Source organism: Nelumbo lutea, chromosome 2 (assembly GCF_056320005.1).
Source record: "Nelumbo lutea isolate HS-2025 chromosome 2, American lotus-T2T, whole genome shotgun sequence".
In the NCBI taxonomy this organism is placed as follows: domain Eukaryota; kingdom Viridiplantae; phylum Streptophyta; class Magnoliopsida; order Proteales; family Nelumbonaceae; genus Nelumbo; species Nelumbo lutea.
The window spans coordinates 49,203,361-49,216,660 of record NC_142685.1 but is presented as its reverse complement, the minus strand read 5'-3'; the positions used below and the strand labels follow the sequence as shown (position 1 = coordinate 49,216,660).

Sequence of the window (13,300 nt, the reverse complement as noted above, 5' to 3'; positions counted from 1 at the left end):
TTGAAAATGTCCCCATATGATATCAACGTGGGGCCCTGATCCTTAATTAGCTAGCTAGAAGCATATATAGAACAAACATCTCTTCAAATAATTTATAATTTGTGATCGAGATGAGATAGATTGAAAAGATAAAAATAGGGTAGTATTTGAAGAGTAATCGAAAAAGCCAACACAACTACATTTTTCATAAGCATAATTATCTTTATTAGTGTCACGGCAGTAATTATTTAGGGTGTGGTGTTAAAATGTTAATTAATAAATAAATAAATAAATAAATAATACCATGTTTACTTTTTTCTATTAATTTATAATAAATTATTTGAAGAATGAAAGAGATGATTGAGGCAAGGGCGCATGGCATTGGCTATCAAAATTACAGACCACCCCAGTAGATAGCAACGACCATAAATAAATTAAATTTTTCATTTTTGAATCCATGCAGCAGTAGTATATTTATATTATTTTTTTACCTAGCTTTATGATGGGACTACACAAACATAAGCTGGGAGGAGGGGGTGGGGATTGGGGAGCCAATGCTGCACAGAATGTAGTAATTAATTAAGGCTCAGTTTGGAAGGAGTACAAATATAAATATGTAGAGTGCAAAACCTTGTATTCTATAGTATTTTGTAGAGTGCAAAACCTTGTATTCCTACTCCTTCCAAACTGATCCTGAGCTTTTGAATATATAACAAGAAAGTTGATTAGGGCAGATACCAATTTTGATAAAGTTCAGATTGAGAACAGTGCCTGTAAATTATAACCTTATATTTGTATTGTATCTATATATTTGGTAAGAATATATTTGTGTGCTGCTAAAATTGACATCTATTAATTTGACCAAAGAAGATGAGCCAACGTGATTAATGGTAGTCAATGCAAGTAAGCGTCTGTGACTGCTGCAAAGTAGGAAGGGACGATCTACTTAATTAGTGCATCATGTGTAGCAGGCCAGAGCCAGACTGTGCCTTTCAACTTTCAAGTGACGTCCACATACAATATTCACATTCACATTCATCAACCAATTAACCAAGGAGGCAAGGAGAGCGGAGAGCCGGACCACATGCAATTCCAAAAGTCAGAATTAAAAATACCACATAAATGAGTTGAAATGAGGCATCGAACTCCAACCATTCGAATAATGTGAAGAATGTCTGCACATAAACTTCAAACAACTCAAAAAGTGAAAAGATAGTGATAGATGATGATGAGTGAATTACCTTGTATTTTTCTTTTTGTCTAACTACCTCTTTGTTTTTTATTTCTTTTCAATTACTATTTCTTTTGATCTCCTTTATAACTAGTCATAGCTAAATCAAGGTAATGCTTAGAAGCCTCCACATGATGGTTTATACTTATGGAGATGCCATCTCCTACGGATCCATTCAGTACTCTTGGGTACCTGTCTTATTTAATTAATATGTATAGCTTTACTGTACATGTCATATACTATTGCTGGCTTCACGTCCAAACTATATACCATGCTAACATCTAATCAATTCACTCTTCTTACATTCTCTCTCTTCATTAATCTTTTTGCTTTCCCTTAGACTGTGTGTGTTCGATCGGTCTGCATACCCTTACCTAGTACTACAATAAGACAACTTAAAAGTTAAAACCCCCTGCACCAACATATTTAATTTGCTTGTGATAAATGGATTGGAAAACATAATTTGTTAAATCACATGGAAAATTTTATCCTGATTTAATCAAATAAGCCCTTTTTTTCTTTACGCAAATGGACCAAAAGTCCATTCCATATTAACCGATAACCGTCCATTGAACAGGGAAACCCTTAGATTGGACTTTGTCATTACTTTCCAAACCGTCCAATCAAAAGCCAGCTAAATAGATAGCTCGTTGCATAGCAACACCTCATCATTATTAGCTTAGATCGAGGATCATTAGGAGAATTAAGCACCTAATTCGTCATTATTTTGGGTCTAATTAGTTTGTTTAAGTTTTTAAAAGACCTAGATTCTTTCTTTGGAATTTATAGTATTTATGAAGTTATGGGATACAGACAGGACATGGAGATCGCTTAGTCAAAGTCGTATTTTTCAAAACCATAGTGTGCACCAGAGCTTTTTTCTACTATATATATGAACATAGAAGACGAAATTAAAAGAAGAATAGTTTCTGGGTGCATTAATTCACCCTCACAAGGTAAATTGAAGGTCACTGATGAGAAAACTTTGATCCTATTTTAAAGAACCAGAAAAGAGAAGACAGTGCCTGGGAACTCCGGTCGTTGAAGAGTTTGAGTAGACATTAATAAACTGACCTCCTCCTTTTTAATTCCCTCTTTCGGGAGCCATAGAACACATTGACCTTGTAAAATCTCTCTCTAGATCTAGCTCTCTCTCTCTCTCTTAACCGAGATTATCAACAACCACCTTGTGTAATCTTCGTACCCAACAACAATTTAAAAGGGAGAGAAAAAATAATAAGCATACACGATGATATAAGAGAATTGGTTTGATATATGGATTACCAAATCTTCATTAACTTATGACTTTCATTTTCTAATATGCATGAGAGTGTAAGTCAAGACCTACTACTCGATATGTGTGTGCTTCAAATATAAAATATTTGCGTAATTGAAGGCTTAACTTCAATGGAAGCTCCCCAACCATTACTTGTCATGTTTGATTATTTAATTTGAATACACGCCACTTCTGGGTTCCACAAGTCTTTGGTTTTAGTTGTCTTCAACATTTTAATTTGAATTAATACACACACTTTGAATAAGCTCTCTTCAACATCAAACATGTAAACTAATTAAACTCCATCATAATGAATTTTTCTTCACAGGATCCTTCATGAACATCATTGACCTATTTTTTAATATATATTAAAAGATGATTTCATAAACTTCTATATCTTTCTGACTTCCCAACGTCATGGATCTGTTTTTTTATTTGGCCTTTGTAACTGATGGAGAAATAGCCATTCGTTCATTGGACCCACCAGGGTACTGGGAGCGTGCTTAATTAACACTTGGGTGATCTTCAAGAATAAAGAATTAAGCCTGTCGATTAATTTGGTTAATGAGAATTCCACAAACTCACTCTATACATTTTTAATTGAGGTTTCTAGTCAATTAAGGGGTGTTTTGTAGTGTGGATGAGAAATTGGTGGGTATAGACTGTTCCACACCATATCCTGTGGCAAGGACCAATCCACAACACACTACAGTCCATAGCTGTTCTGTGGCAAATTGTGTCCACAGTGGCGTTGTATAGTCCACACCACGCTTTTTGATTCCATGAATTTCATATACATTTACAAATCATCTATACCCAACATTTTAAAAAACAACCTAGAAATGAAACCGTTCTGGCCACTAGTCCAATTCGAATGGACAGCCTGTTTTGACAAACAAATTAAAAATTTAAAAAAATAATTAAAAATAAAACCGATAAAAAACCGTTGAACAGGTCGACTATTCGACCACTCGGGTCAACAAGTTGTTGACTTTTTCAATAGTTTTTGGCCAAAAACCAGGTTTAGGGTAAAACAGAACCACTTGCCTGGACGATTCCCGGGCCGAACGGTCTGACCATCTGGGTCAATGGCAATTTAAAAACCTTGACCTACACAGTTAATCATAATTATCTAATTTTTGCATTTTATATTATAAATATATTGAAAAATGCATCAATGAATTAATATTAACCAATAAATATTAAATTTTTTACTAAACAATAGTAAAATAATTAAAATTTTAAAAAATAAATTTTTAATATTTAAATATTATTTTATTGATAAAACATTAAAATATTAAAAAATTATAAAATTAAGTAAAATAATTAATATTTTATTGACAAAAATATTAAAATGTAAAACATACGATAGGATTTCGGCCTTTTAGGGAAAGTGTGATGTAGGGAATCAAAAATCAAGCACGGATGGTCCCTAACCAGGAAATTTTGCTGTGGATGAGAAATTGGGGTGTGGACGGGACCGATCCACGATAGAGTGTGGGCCAGTCCCATCCACAGCCTACAGAATGGGTGTTCATCCCGTCCACGAGCTGAACACAATGCCGAACACCGCCTAAAAGTATTGCTTCTTTCAGAGAAAGAGCCGATACTTTCCAAAAGAATTTCTGATTAGTACCCTATAATTTTGGGGTTGTGTCATGTTAACCCCTGAACTTCAAAACGTGTCTCTATCATACCCTAAGGCTAAGTTTGGAAAGAGTACAAATGCAAATATATAGAGTGCAAAACCTCATATTTTGTATTGTTTTATATGTATTTGCATTTGTACTCTTTCTAAATTGAGCATAAATATTTAAATTGTGTCTAATAGATCCCTATCTGTTAAAAGGTGTTAATGGATAAGTGAAATGATAGAAATACCTATCAGGTGTCATATGATTTTCTTTATTTGCCACTTTCACATAAACCAATGCAAGAGTTGAGTAGCTTGAAATGGAAGCACTTCAGATGTGGCGACTGTGGTGAAGAATTTAAACGAGTTGTTCTATGGATGACGAAAATACATGAACCTTCACTCCCAATTTCTCAATTGAGTTTATCAAGTTGTCATAGTTTTTCCTCGTCTCCACGTTACGACTTTTGAAAAGCTTGTCAATGATTAGTAAGGTCTAGATAGCCATCAGCTCTTGTGCAATCCCAACGTGTTTGGTTCCCATAATTAACCTTAGCACTCAGGCGAAAATGGGTAAAATGATTACAAAAATATCATAGAGGGTAATTTTGTCCATTTTGAAATGATTTAATGTGCATCTGATGAAGGTTCAAAATTCATCACGTAGCCCAATTTTATTTTTTAGAGTTAGGGGGTCTTGCTCCGCTTTGCTCGCTCGCCTTCACTTCGACAAGACCCCCCTTTTAACAAATTTTATGCATTTTTAATTTTTTAATATAAAAGATTTTTATTAAAGATAAAGAAAAAAATGAAATCCCCCCTTCCTCCTCTTAAGGAAGCTTATGCCTCTTGCATTCTGAACTATGCTTCACGCCTCTAGGTAGTGGAACACCACTGTATTTTAAAACATTGGATCATTGATATTTATTTATTTTTTTAATTTTAGTTTACTTTTAGAATAAAATATGTAAAATAATTATTTCATCTATTATGTCCATAAATCCATTCAATTTTTTGCTACATATTTACTTTTCTTAATTTTAATTTAATTTTTAGAATAAAACATGCAAAATAATTACTTGATCTGTTATGTCCATAATTAGATAGTATGTTTTGGTTTCTGACTTCCCGTTTATTGATTATAATATGTTTTTTTCATAAACCCACTAAAACGTGCTATTTTTATGCATAAATAGCTCATTTATGTCTTATATTTAGTGATATTGATGTTTATTTATAGCATTTTCATATGTTTTCATGCGTATCTTAATTTTTCGTCCGTATCCATGCATATCCAAGGTGTATCCCGATACGTCTCTTAAATTTACCTTTTTGATACGGATAGCATTTCCAATACTTTGAACCTTGCATCTGATGTCACGTGACGGTGTTGACTGATAGTCAACTAATGATAGGGACCTATTAGACACAATTTGAAAGTTCAGGGTACTATAGAGACATGTTTTGAAGTTTGGGGACTGACTTGACACAACCCCCAAAATACAAGGTACTAATCAGGATTTTTTCCTAAAAAAAAAAAAAAAATCTCTGAAATGACATGAATGAAGAAAAGAAAGGATATATAATAAATAGAAGAGGTGTTCTTAGCACCTTGGTGAAACCACACGTTTGGTGTAACAGGCTCCCATTTTATCAAAAGAAAAAAACAGACGTATATAGATTTCTATAGAGATAGGGCTAAGCTTTATATAGAGTATTGTACATATTTGTATTATAAGATTTTGCACTGTACATATTTGTATATGCACTCGAAGAATGCAACTTTTTATAGGTATTTCTAAACCTTGTATTCATAGTGTACATATTTGTATTTGGACTCTTTCCAAACTGAACCTATTAAGGATGTAGCTAATTCCAAATTTCCAAGTACTGATGTTTGCTAATTGCTATACATGTCTAAGCCTCTAAGGTTTCATTAATTCTTTCATTCTAACAGCGAAAAATAAAGAACCCGGAATCCACCCATAAGATAGGAAAAGGCTTTAAAGGCCCTTGAACAGTACGTAAGGAAGTAAATGGAATGTTTGGGCAGTTTTTGGTCCATAAACATGCTGCCCCTGATGAGGAACCTGACCGCATTGATGATATGTTTTGGGCCCAATGGCCAATCTTCCTGCCTTTGAAAGGCAGTGGGCAACTGAAAACCACTTCGTTCATTTTTCGTTTCTTAAAATACATGGTACAAGGATTTCCTGTTGGAAGCTAATGGGCTTGAATTTTACATCTTGGCCCATGATATGTAGACAGGATCACCGTTTCTAGGCTTGGGACATGACCATTTTGCATCCATAGAACAGACGACAATAAAGAGAAATGCTTGTGTTACGAACGAACGAACGAAATCATGACTTTGTGGAATCACAAAAGATCAGTTTTCTTTTTGGGTGGGGGGGCAAAAGCTCAGAAAGTGATGCAGACCACTCGACTTGCTTAATAATGAGATATCCTATACATGCCAATGTGCCATGCCCACTTATAAACTTATTAATATAAAGCCTATAAAAATATAGAGAATCGAAGGTAAAGATTTGAACTCAAATCGTGTTTATAGCCCTACTCAACTTTACGTTATTCTATACTACACATGTTCAATTACTCTATCCTCCAAACATCTTCTCAGAGCACAAGGGAACCACTCCCATGGCCAAGCTGAGACACACGGTCCAAAAGATACTTGGGCTAAAAGTAGACCCAAGATAAGAAAATGTAGGGACTAAGCTTGTCTACATGTATGTCCTGGACAATCTATCTTTTCTTCCTATATACAGATAAGTAGGTCCAAGCTTATCATTTTCATGCCCAGCCCTAAATCCTTGCCTAGGTTTGTACATGAAGTACAAGCCCAGGATAAAAGGTGGGCCAAATAGGAGAACTGCTTATCCGGCCCATATGTAATATCAGCTCATTGATTAAACTGGAAAATCCAAAGAGTTACCTTCATTTGATTATTAGAACATTTGTCATCCACACAATGTCGTGCCATGGGTCCATCTTTGATTCAACATTGACTCCACTGAAATTACAATGAATATTCGTCCAACTTATTACTAGCTAGAGACTAGAGTTGGTTGTTAATATGCATTTCAAGAACTCATTGGGAGATTATTTATTTATTTCATCTATAGATCAATTACAAATGGAATATATAATACTTAATTATCATTCTAATGTTTATTTGGAGCCTTCATCATTGAGTAGCCCATAAACTGATCAAGTCAGTAAGCTTTTAAATTGAGTCTCAGACTCTGAGTTTTCGAATTTAGAACATGTAATATATATCTTACATATATTACAAAGCTAGCTAGATTAATTGTCTTGCACAGAAGATTTTTTTCTTCAATCCCTTGTCAGGCTGGTAACCCAAGAGAATTGTCTAAAGACCTAGTTTCCATTTGAACACATGTAACCTTGCTCTGAGTCGCTTCAATGGTCTCCATTTTGTACTCGTACCTGCTGGAAATCCACACAAAGAGCCCTAAGTTAATGGTGGTAATCACCAAAAGGAATCCATAGTAGTAATCCAAGTGAGAATCATTCAAGTTGTTCCCTATCCAGCTCCTACTTCCATCCTTCCCGGTTATGTTATCCACAACCGTGACTAGAAAGCTATTCAAGAAGTTGCCGACGCCGATTCCACTAGTGAAGAAGGTGGTTCCAAGGCTCTGCATGTCTTCCGGTGACTGGTCGTAGAAGAATTCCAGCAAACCGATGGCATGGAATACATCTGCTATACCCAGAAGAACATATTGAGGTAGGAGCCATAAGATGGTCATGGGGACAACCTCTTTGGCGCTGGAGATTCCATATTTCTTTATAACATGCATCCTCCTCAGTTCTACAACATATGCAATTACAGTGACCGCAGATTGGATGGCAAAACCGATCCCAAGCCTTTGAAGAAGTGTGATTCCCCGAGGGTTGCCAGTCCTCCGTCGCATGAATGGCACAAAGTAGCGGTCATACATTGGGACAGAGATGAGCATTGAGACTGTAACAAAACTCCCCAGTGATGCAGCTGGGATTTGGAAGCCATGGCCAATGCTCCGATCCAGTGTGGTACCCTGTTTCACAAATAAGGTGTTTACCTGTGCCCCTATGGTGCTTGGGATCAGGGTAACTAGCCATATTAGCACCATCCCCAATACAAGCTTTGTCTCTTCTACTTGTGTCACGGTGCATGGTGGTCGCCGTGATGACGGCCCCCCTCCCCCTGCGTTGGCGTCCGCGTCTTTGACCGCTGCCTTGTCAAGGAACCTATATATATATATATACCAAAAACAACAAATTACCAACAGGAGAATTTTTGAATAAGCTAGCGAGCTCCTTTTGTGTTGGGTTCGTTGAATTAATTAAGGGATTCCGGGTGAGTTGGTTTTTGATGATCGATGCCTTTACAATAGAAGTTTTTGTTTTTGCCTGAGCAATTGCTGCAAGTGCTTTCTAAGTTGGTTTTTGATGATGGTTTCTGCATCTGGGTCTTGAGGTTGTGAATGATTTCTTTCCATTTACAAAATCTTGCTTGCCATTCTACAAAAAAGAAAGAGAAAGAAAGAAATTATTTTATCCCCTATCATCAAAGATGCCTTGCATTAACATTAATGGAGGAATTTCTTTCTTGCTTTGATGTTGATGTGGGATCATCTCATTGGTGGGTATGAAGAAACATTAGAGATCAAATCAACCCCCCACAATGTCTCACAGCACGTCCCTACCGTGATATAGCAGAAATGATGATGTCATCATTGGAAGATGTTCCCAATACATGGCGGGGATGTGCTGTAAGGGGGCTGATTTAAACTCGAAACGTTAAAGGCTATGCACCGAAGTAGACCCTTTTTGGCCATGTTGGACCATGGGTGACTCGGCGCTTCCCATTTGCCTTACCCACAACGAAGTTGACAATAAGGAGTGCGTTAATTATATATACTTGGGCTCAGGCTGCCTTTGGAACACACTGTAGAAAATTTTTTTACACCTGTTCCTTAAAATACCCAAGAAATGGCATTCGATGGAAAAAGCCAAAAAGCCAAAAAAAAAAAAAAGTTAGGATATCTGGCTTTTTACATTTTGGATGGATAAAGCATATATTTATAAAATTGCGTTTAGGGCGTCACACCTCACCGAACGCTCAAAATGTATTTATCTAATACGAACTTATTCAAAACCCATTTAAAAAGGAACTCTTCCCCCTCCCCCACCAAAGGCACAGTTGATCTTGTAGAAGATTCATTCCAGTGGTTTTGTTCTCACACTCAAAAATCCATTGCAATCAAATCAATTCCTGACATCAAAGATTCCTGAACTAGTGGATATATATATATATATATATATATATATATATATACTGCGGGGCATCTTTCGTTTATTCTTGAGAACCCACCACGGGCTACATTGAGGTTCCCTGATCACAATTACATTTCTCTTTGTCTTTATGAGACACATGTTTTTAGGTGAGATCTACAATGAATATGGTGCTGAGCATAGCCAAATGGCGGAACTGGATTCACAATTTCACATACTCGAGTTGAGTTTATCTTTTAGGCGATATTTATTTAATGGTGGGTCCAAATCCTCTTCTCTTCTCTGTATTGTCTTCATTCCTATCTATCTATGGAAATTCTATTCCTCGATCAGTCCACTTCATCCGTCAGCCTGTTCTAAGAGAGTGGAGTCTTACCATTTCAAGGTTCCAGCATGCATCAACTCGGTTTTATCCAGTTTCTGATCCTAAAAGTACCTTTTGCCAATAAGAAATCTCCTAAAAATCACCACATCGAGTGGTCGGCCCCAAGGCATATCTACTGATCTACTCACCCACCCACATCCACATCACGATTCACGACAAAACCTTCCAAGTCCAACGCACCAGATCTCCAAGCACACAGATGACAGAACCATATATGCTTCACTACTACTAGTCTACTACCAACTAAACAGTAAATACGGACTAGTATAGTTACAGAAGCTCGGAAAGGTCCAGCTATCTAAAGCTCACCTGTTTCATTGTTTTGACGTACGTTTTGAACTCCAACCAGTGGATGGGTCAATAAATAAAACATAGACAGACACATGCAATTCCCTTTGTTCAATTTCAAAGCACCAGTAATGTAAGTGGATGGGAAACGTACCTAAAAGCCGGAGTATGATGAACTCGTCGTTTTCCAGTGATCACATAATGGTGTGGGTCAAGCTCATAAAGTTGTAATGGATCGCTAGGAAGCTTGGACTTGCGGTTCGCAAAGGCCGTAGTAAGAATTTGAACCAGGCCCCTCGCAGGGCTTTTGGTCCTTCTACACTTGTGCCTATAATTTGGGGTGCCTAAGTAGAAAATAAACAGAGAGAGTAGAAGACCAACTGTAGGGATGCCATAGCCTAATCCCCAACCCACATTCTCTTGGATGTAGACAAGCCCCAAAGTAGCAAACAAAGCACCCAAGAAAGAGCTGAACATCCACCAGTTGAAGAATGAGTCCTTGAGCTCTTTCTCATGGGGATTGAAATCATCAAATTGGTCTGCACCAAAGGTGGATATGTTGGGTTTTGTTCCACCAGCTCCAACTGCAATGATGTAGAGAGATGAGTAGAAAAATGCGATCTGTGATGTAGAGGCTTTACTACAGATGCCTTTAGCACATGTTGGCTTCAAGGATCTAATAGAGACCGCCATTGTCAGAAGCACCATACCCTGTTAGAAGTGTTTTTAGATATACATATGTTATTACAGTAGCAAAAATGGGTCAAAAACAAAGAAACAAAACAAAACCCCCAGAGTCTGTTCTGACAAGGACAGTCCTTGCTAAATAACTTAGCAGTCTAAACTATATTCACTTAAATTTAGAATTAAGAGCTATAAAATTCTTGTCATTTTCCAACAGTTGAGATTCATTTTCATGAACTTGTGCATTAACTGAGAACGAAGATTCTTCACAAAGTAACCAGATGAGATATATCTTCTGCTCTGTATAAAGGCTTTTAGAGATGAAGAGATGGCATTAAACAAAGTGCAACCTGAAGGATATATATGAGTTGTTGGTAAGTTCAGAGCGAATGGATGAATAACACCGCAACGATTATACTGATGAAATAGGGACTATTGTGGGGTGTGGACCATTGCTCATGATTTAAGTGGCCACACTCCATTTCCCAAATTGGGTGGACCAGATTCCAAACCCCAGACACCAAACATGTGGACAAGTCTAAGCTTCAAATTTATACTTCAACAGCTAAAGCAATCATCAATGCTCAAGACATTATAAACGAGTGGGCATAAAGAGAATATCAGTGTAGCTTAAACTATATACTTTACCAGGACGTAGATGAGAGATGACACGGTGAATGTCCAAAATCGACCCACATAAGAGTCCGCAATGTAAGCGCCGAGTATCGGTGTCATCCAGACAGATCCTGCCCAGTTGTTCACATTCCTCACTGATGTTACTGTGTTTTCGTGAAGTTGGGTCGTCAAATAATTCACTAAATTTGAAGCTATTCCGTAGAAAGCCATCCTCTCAAATGCTTCATAACCTGCAATTTTTTTTATCAAAAGAATAGTAATTCATTTCAAATTAGCGATTTGATTGGGTAAACCGTGGGAGTTGAAGAGATTTTAAAAATCCTTTTTCCTCTTCTGATGATTAAAAATAAAATAAAAAATAAAAACAGAAGGTATATGACTTTGGAGCAGATCATTACAGTATTTTATTGTTCTGCAATATAATATTTATTTCCTTTAATCGACCCCACAAAAGAAAACTAAAAAGAAAAAAGGAAAAGGAAACGCATGTCTGATAATTCGGGGAAATCCATCGTAGAATTTTGAATTATAAAATTAGAAGAAGTAAATGATTATTCATTACATGAAACTTGTATTAAGAAATGAACTTGAGAACAGTTGTGTAATAAGCTTGTTCACAAATTCCTCTGTTAGAAAAAACCATGGACCTGAATTTGATAAGCTTAATGAAACTTACCCACTAGAAACGCACAGGCCTTCCACTTCCCTGTTCGAGAAGCAAGTACTGGACGTCCGCGAAGATCGCCGGAGCCATCTTGTGTGTAACCTTCTTGTGTAAAACCTTTGATTTCCATTACAGAGCAACTCTCTTTTCACACAAACGCAGAGAGAGATGACAGAGTAGAGAGAGAGAGAGAGAGAATGTTTAGAAGAAAGTTGGGAAGAGGAGAGCATTAAACGTGTCCTGCGGGGAATAGAGGCGAACAGTAGGAAATAAGTAGGCAACGCGAAACAAGTGTACCCCACCATGCCAATTTCGTTTATCCACGGAGTAGTGACCAGTAAGATTCCAATCCAATCTCCAACAGAGAGTAGAAGGGAGGGGAGCGGTATGACAACCAACAGGAACAGGGGCTCATTCGCTGCCACAAGGATATATAGCTAAGACAAAAGCAACACAGGAATTGAGAAAAGTTCTTTTTCGTTTTTGAGCGTCGGGGGTAAGAAAGAATCAATCCATTCAATGAAAGTCGATCTGTCGATGGTGATTTTTTATGAAAATTGGAGCCTAAATAACAACCACATTTTTTACTAAAAGAAAGAAAGAAGTTAATTTCTGAGTTCTCACCAAAAATAAAATAAAAATACAAGTTATTTCGGTAAATTAAGCATACAAAACTTAAACTTTGGTAGAAAATAGCCGGAACTACGGCTTCACTGAACTCAGATTGTGGTTGTTCTTACTTCTTACGAGTTTACCAAGGGAGAGCAGCAATTACAGCAAATCCAAATCCGTGACCGTGAGGGGCAAGGACGGGAGGATTTGGATGGAATGTCTTAGCGTTTCGGACAGAACATTCCATATCTTGCTATTGGATCGGCCCACCTAAAGATAGGTTAGCCCAGTCCTAGTGAACTCATCACCCATCACCCTAAGAGAGTAACAAAAGAGAAGGTTAAAAAAAAAGAAAGTATTTCATTTTAGCAGGTGGTGGGGTGGGGTGACCATTTGCACATTGGCCATGTCCTTACAATTATAGCACTACTTCATGGATTTAATTTGTAAATTGCTGTGAGACGTTATCAACAGTTGAACGATATCATCCCACGGCACTAGTGAAAGAATGTGAAGTGGTGGATTTGCAATTGATGTAGGCGGTCGTAGTGCACCGCGTGGCTCTGGCAAAACATCTCGCCAGGCCCTGG

At 37.1% G+C, this 13,300-nt stretch overlaps 1 protein-coding gene across 1 annotated transcript; it reads right to left on the bottom strand.

The window, feature by feature from the left end:
* Nucleotides 1-7,221: 7,221 nt before the first annotated feature.
* LOC148870523 (protein NRT1/ PTR FAMILY 5.1-like) lies at nucleotides 7,222-12,503 on the bottom strand. Its single transcript, XM_088967416.1, has 4 exons — nucleotides 12,111-12,503; nucleotides 11,447-11,664; nucleotides 10,269-10,825; nucleotides 7,222-8,394 (listed from the first exon to the last, which is right to left on the bottom strand). Exons 1-4 carry the CDS (start codon nucleotides 12,226-12,228, stop codon nucleotides 7,488-7,490), a joined length of 1,800 nt encoding a protein of 599 aa, XP_088823542.1. The 5' UTR covers nucleotides 12,229-12,503; the 3' UTR covers nucleotides 7,222-7,487.
* Nucleotides 12,504-13,300: the final 797 nt, after the last annotated feature.

Coding starts and splice junctions, on each gene's coding strand:
- LOC148870523 (XM_088967416.1), bottom strand. CDS start 12,228: ATGGAAATCAAAGGTTTTACACAAGAAGGTTACACACAAGATGGCTCC. Junction 10,826..11,446: donor CATCTCTCATCTACGTCCTG/GTAAAGTATATA, acceptor CACTTCTAACAG/GGTATGGTGCTTCTGACAAT. Junction 8,395..10,268: donor CATCATACTCCGGCTTTTAG/GTACGTTTCCCA, acceptor ATATATATATAG/GTTCCTTGACAAGGCAGCGG.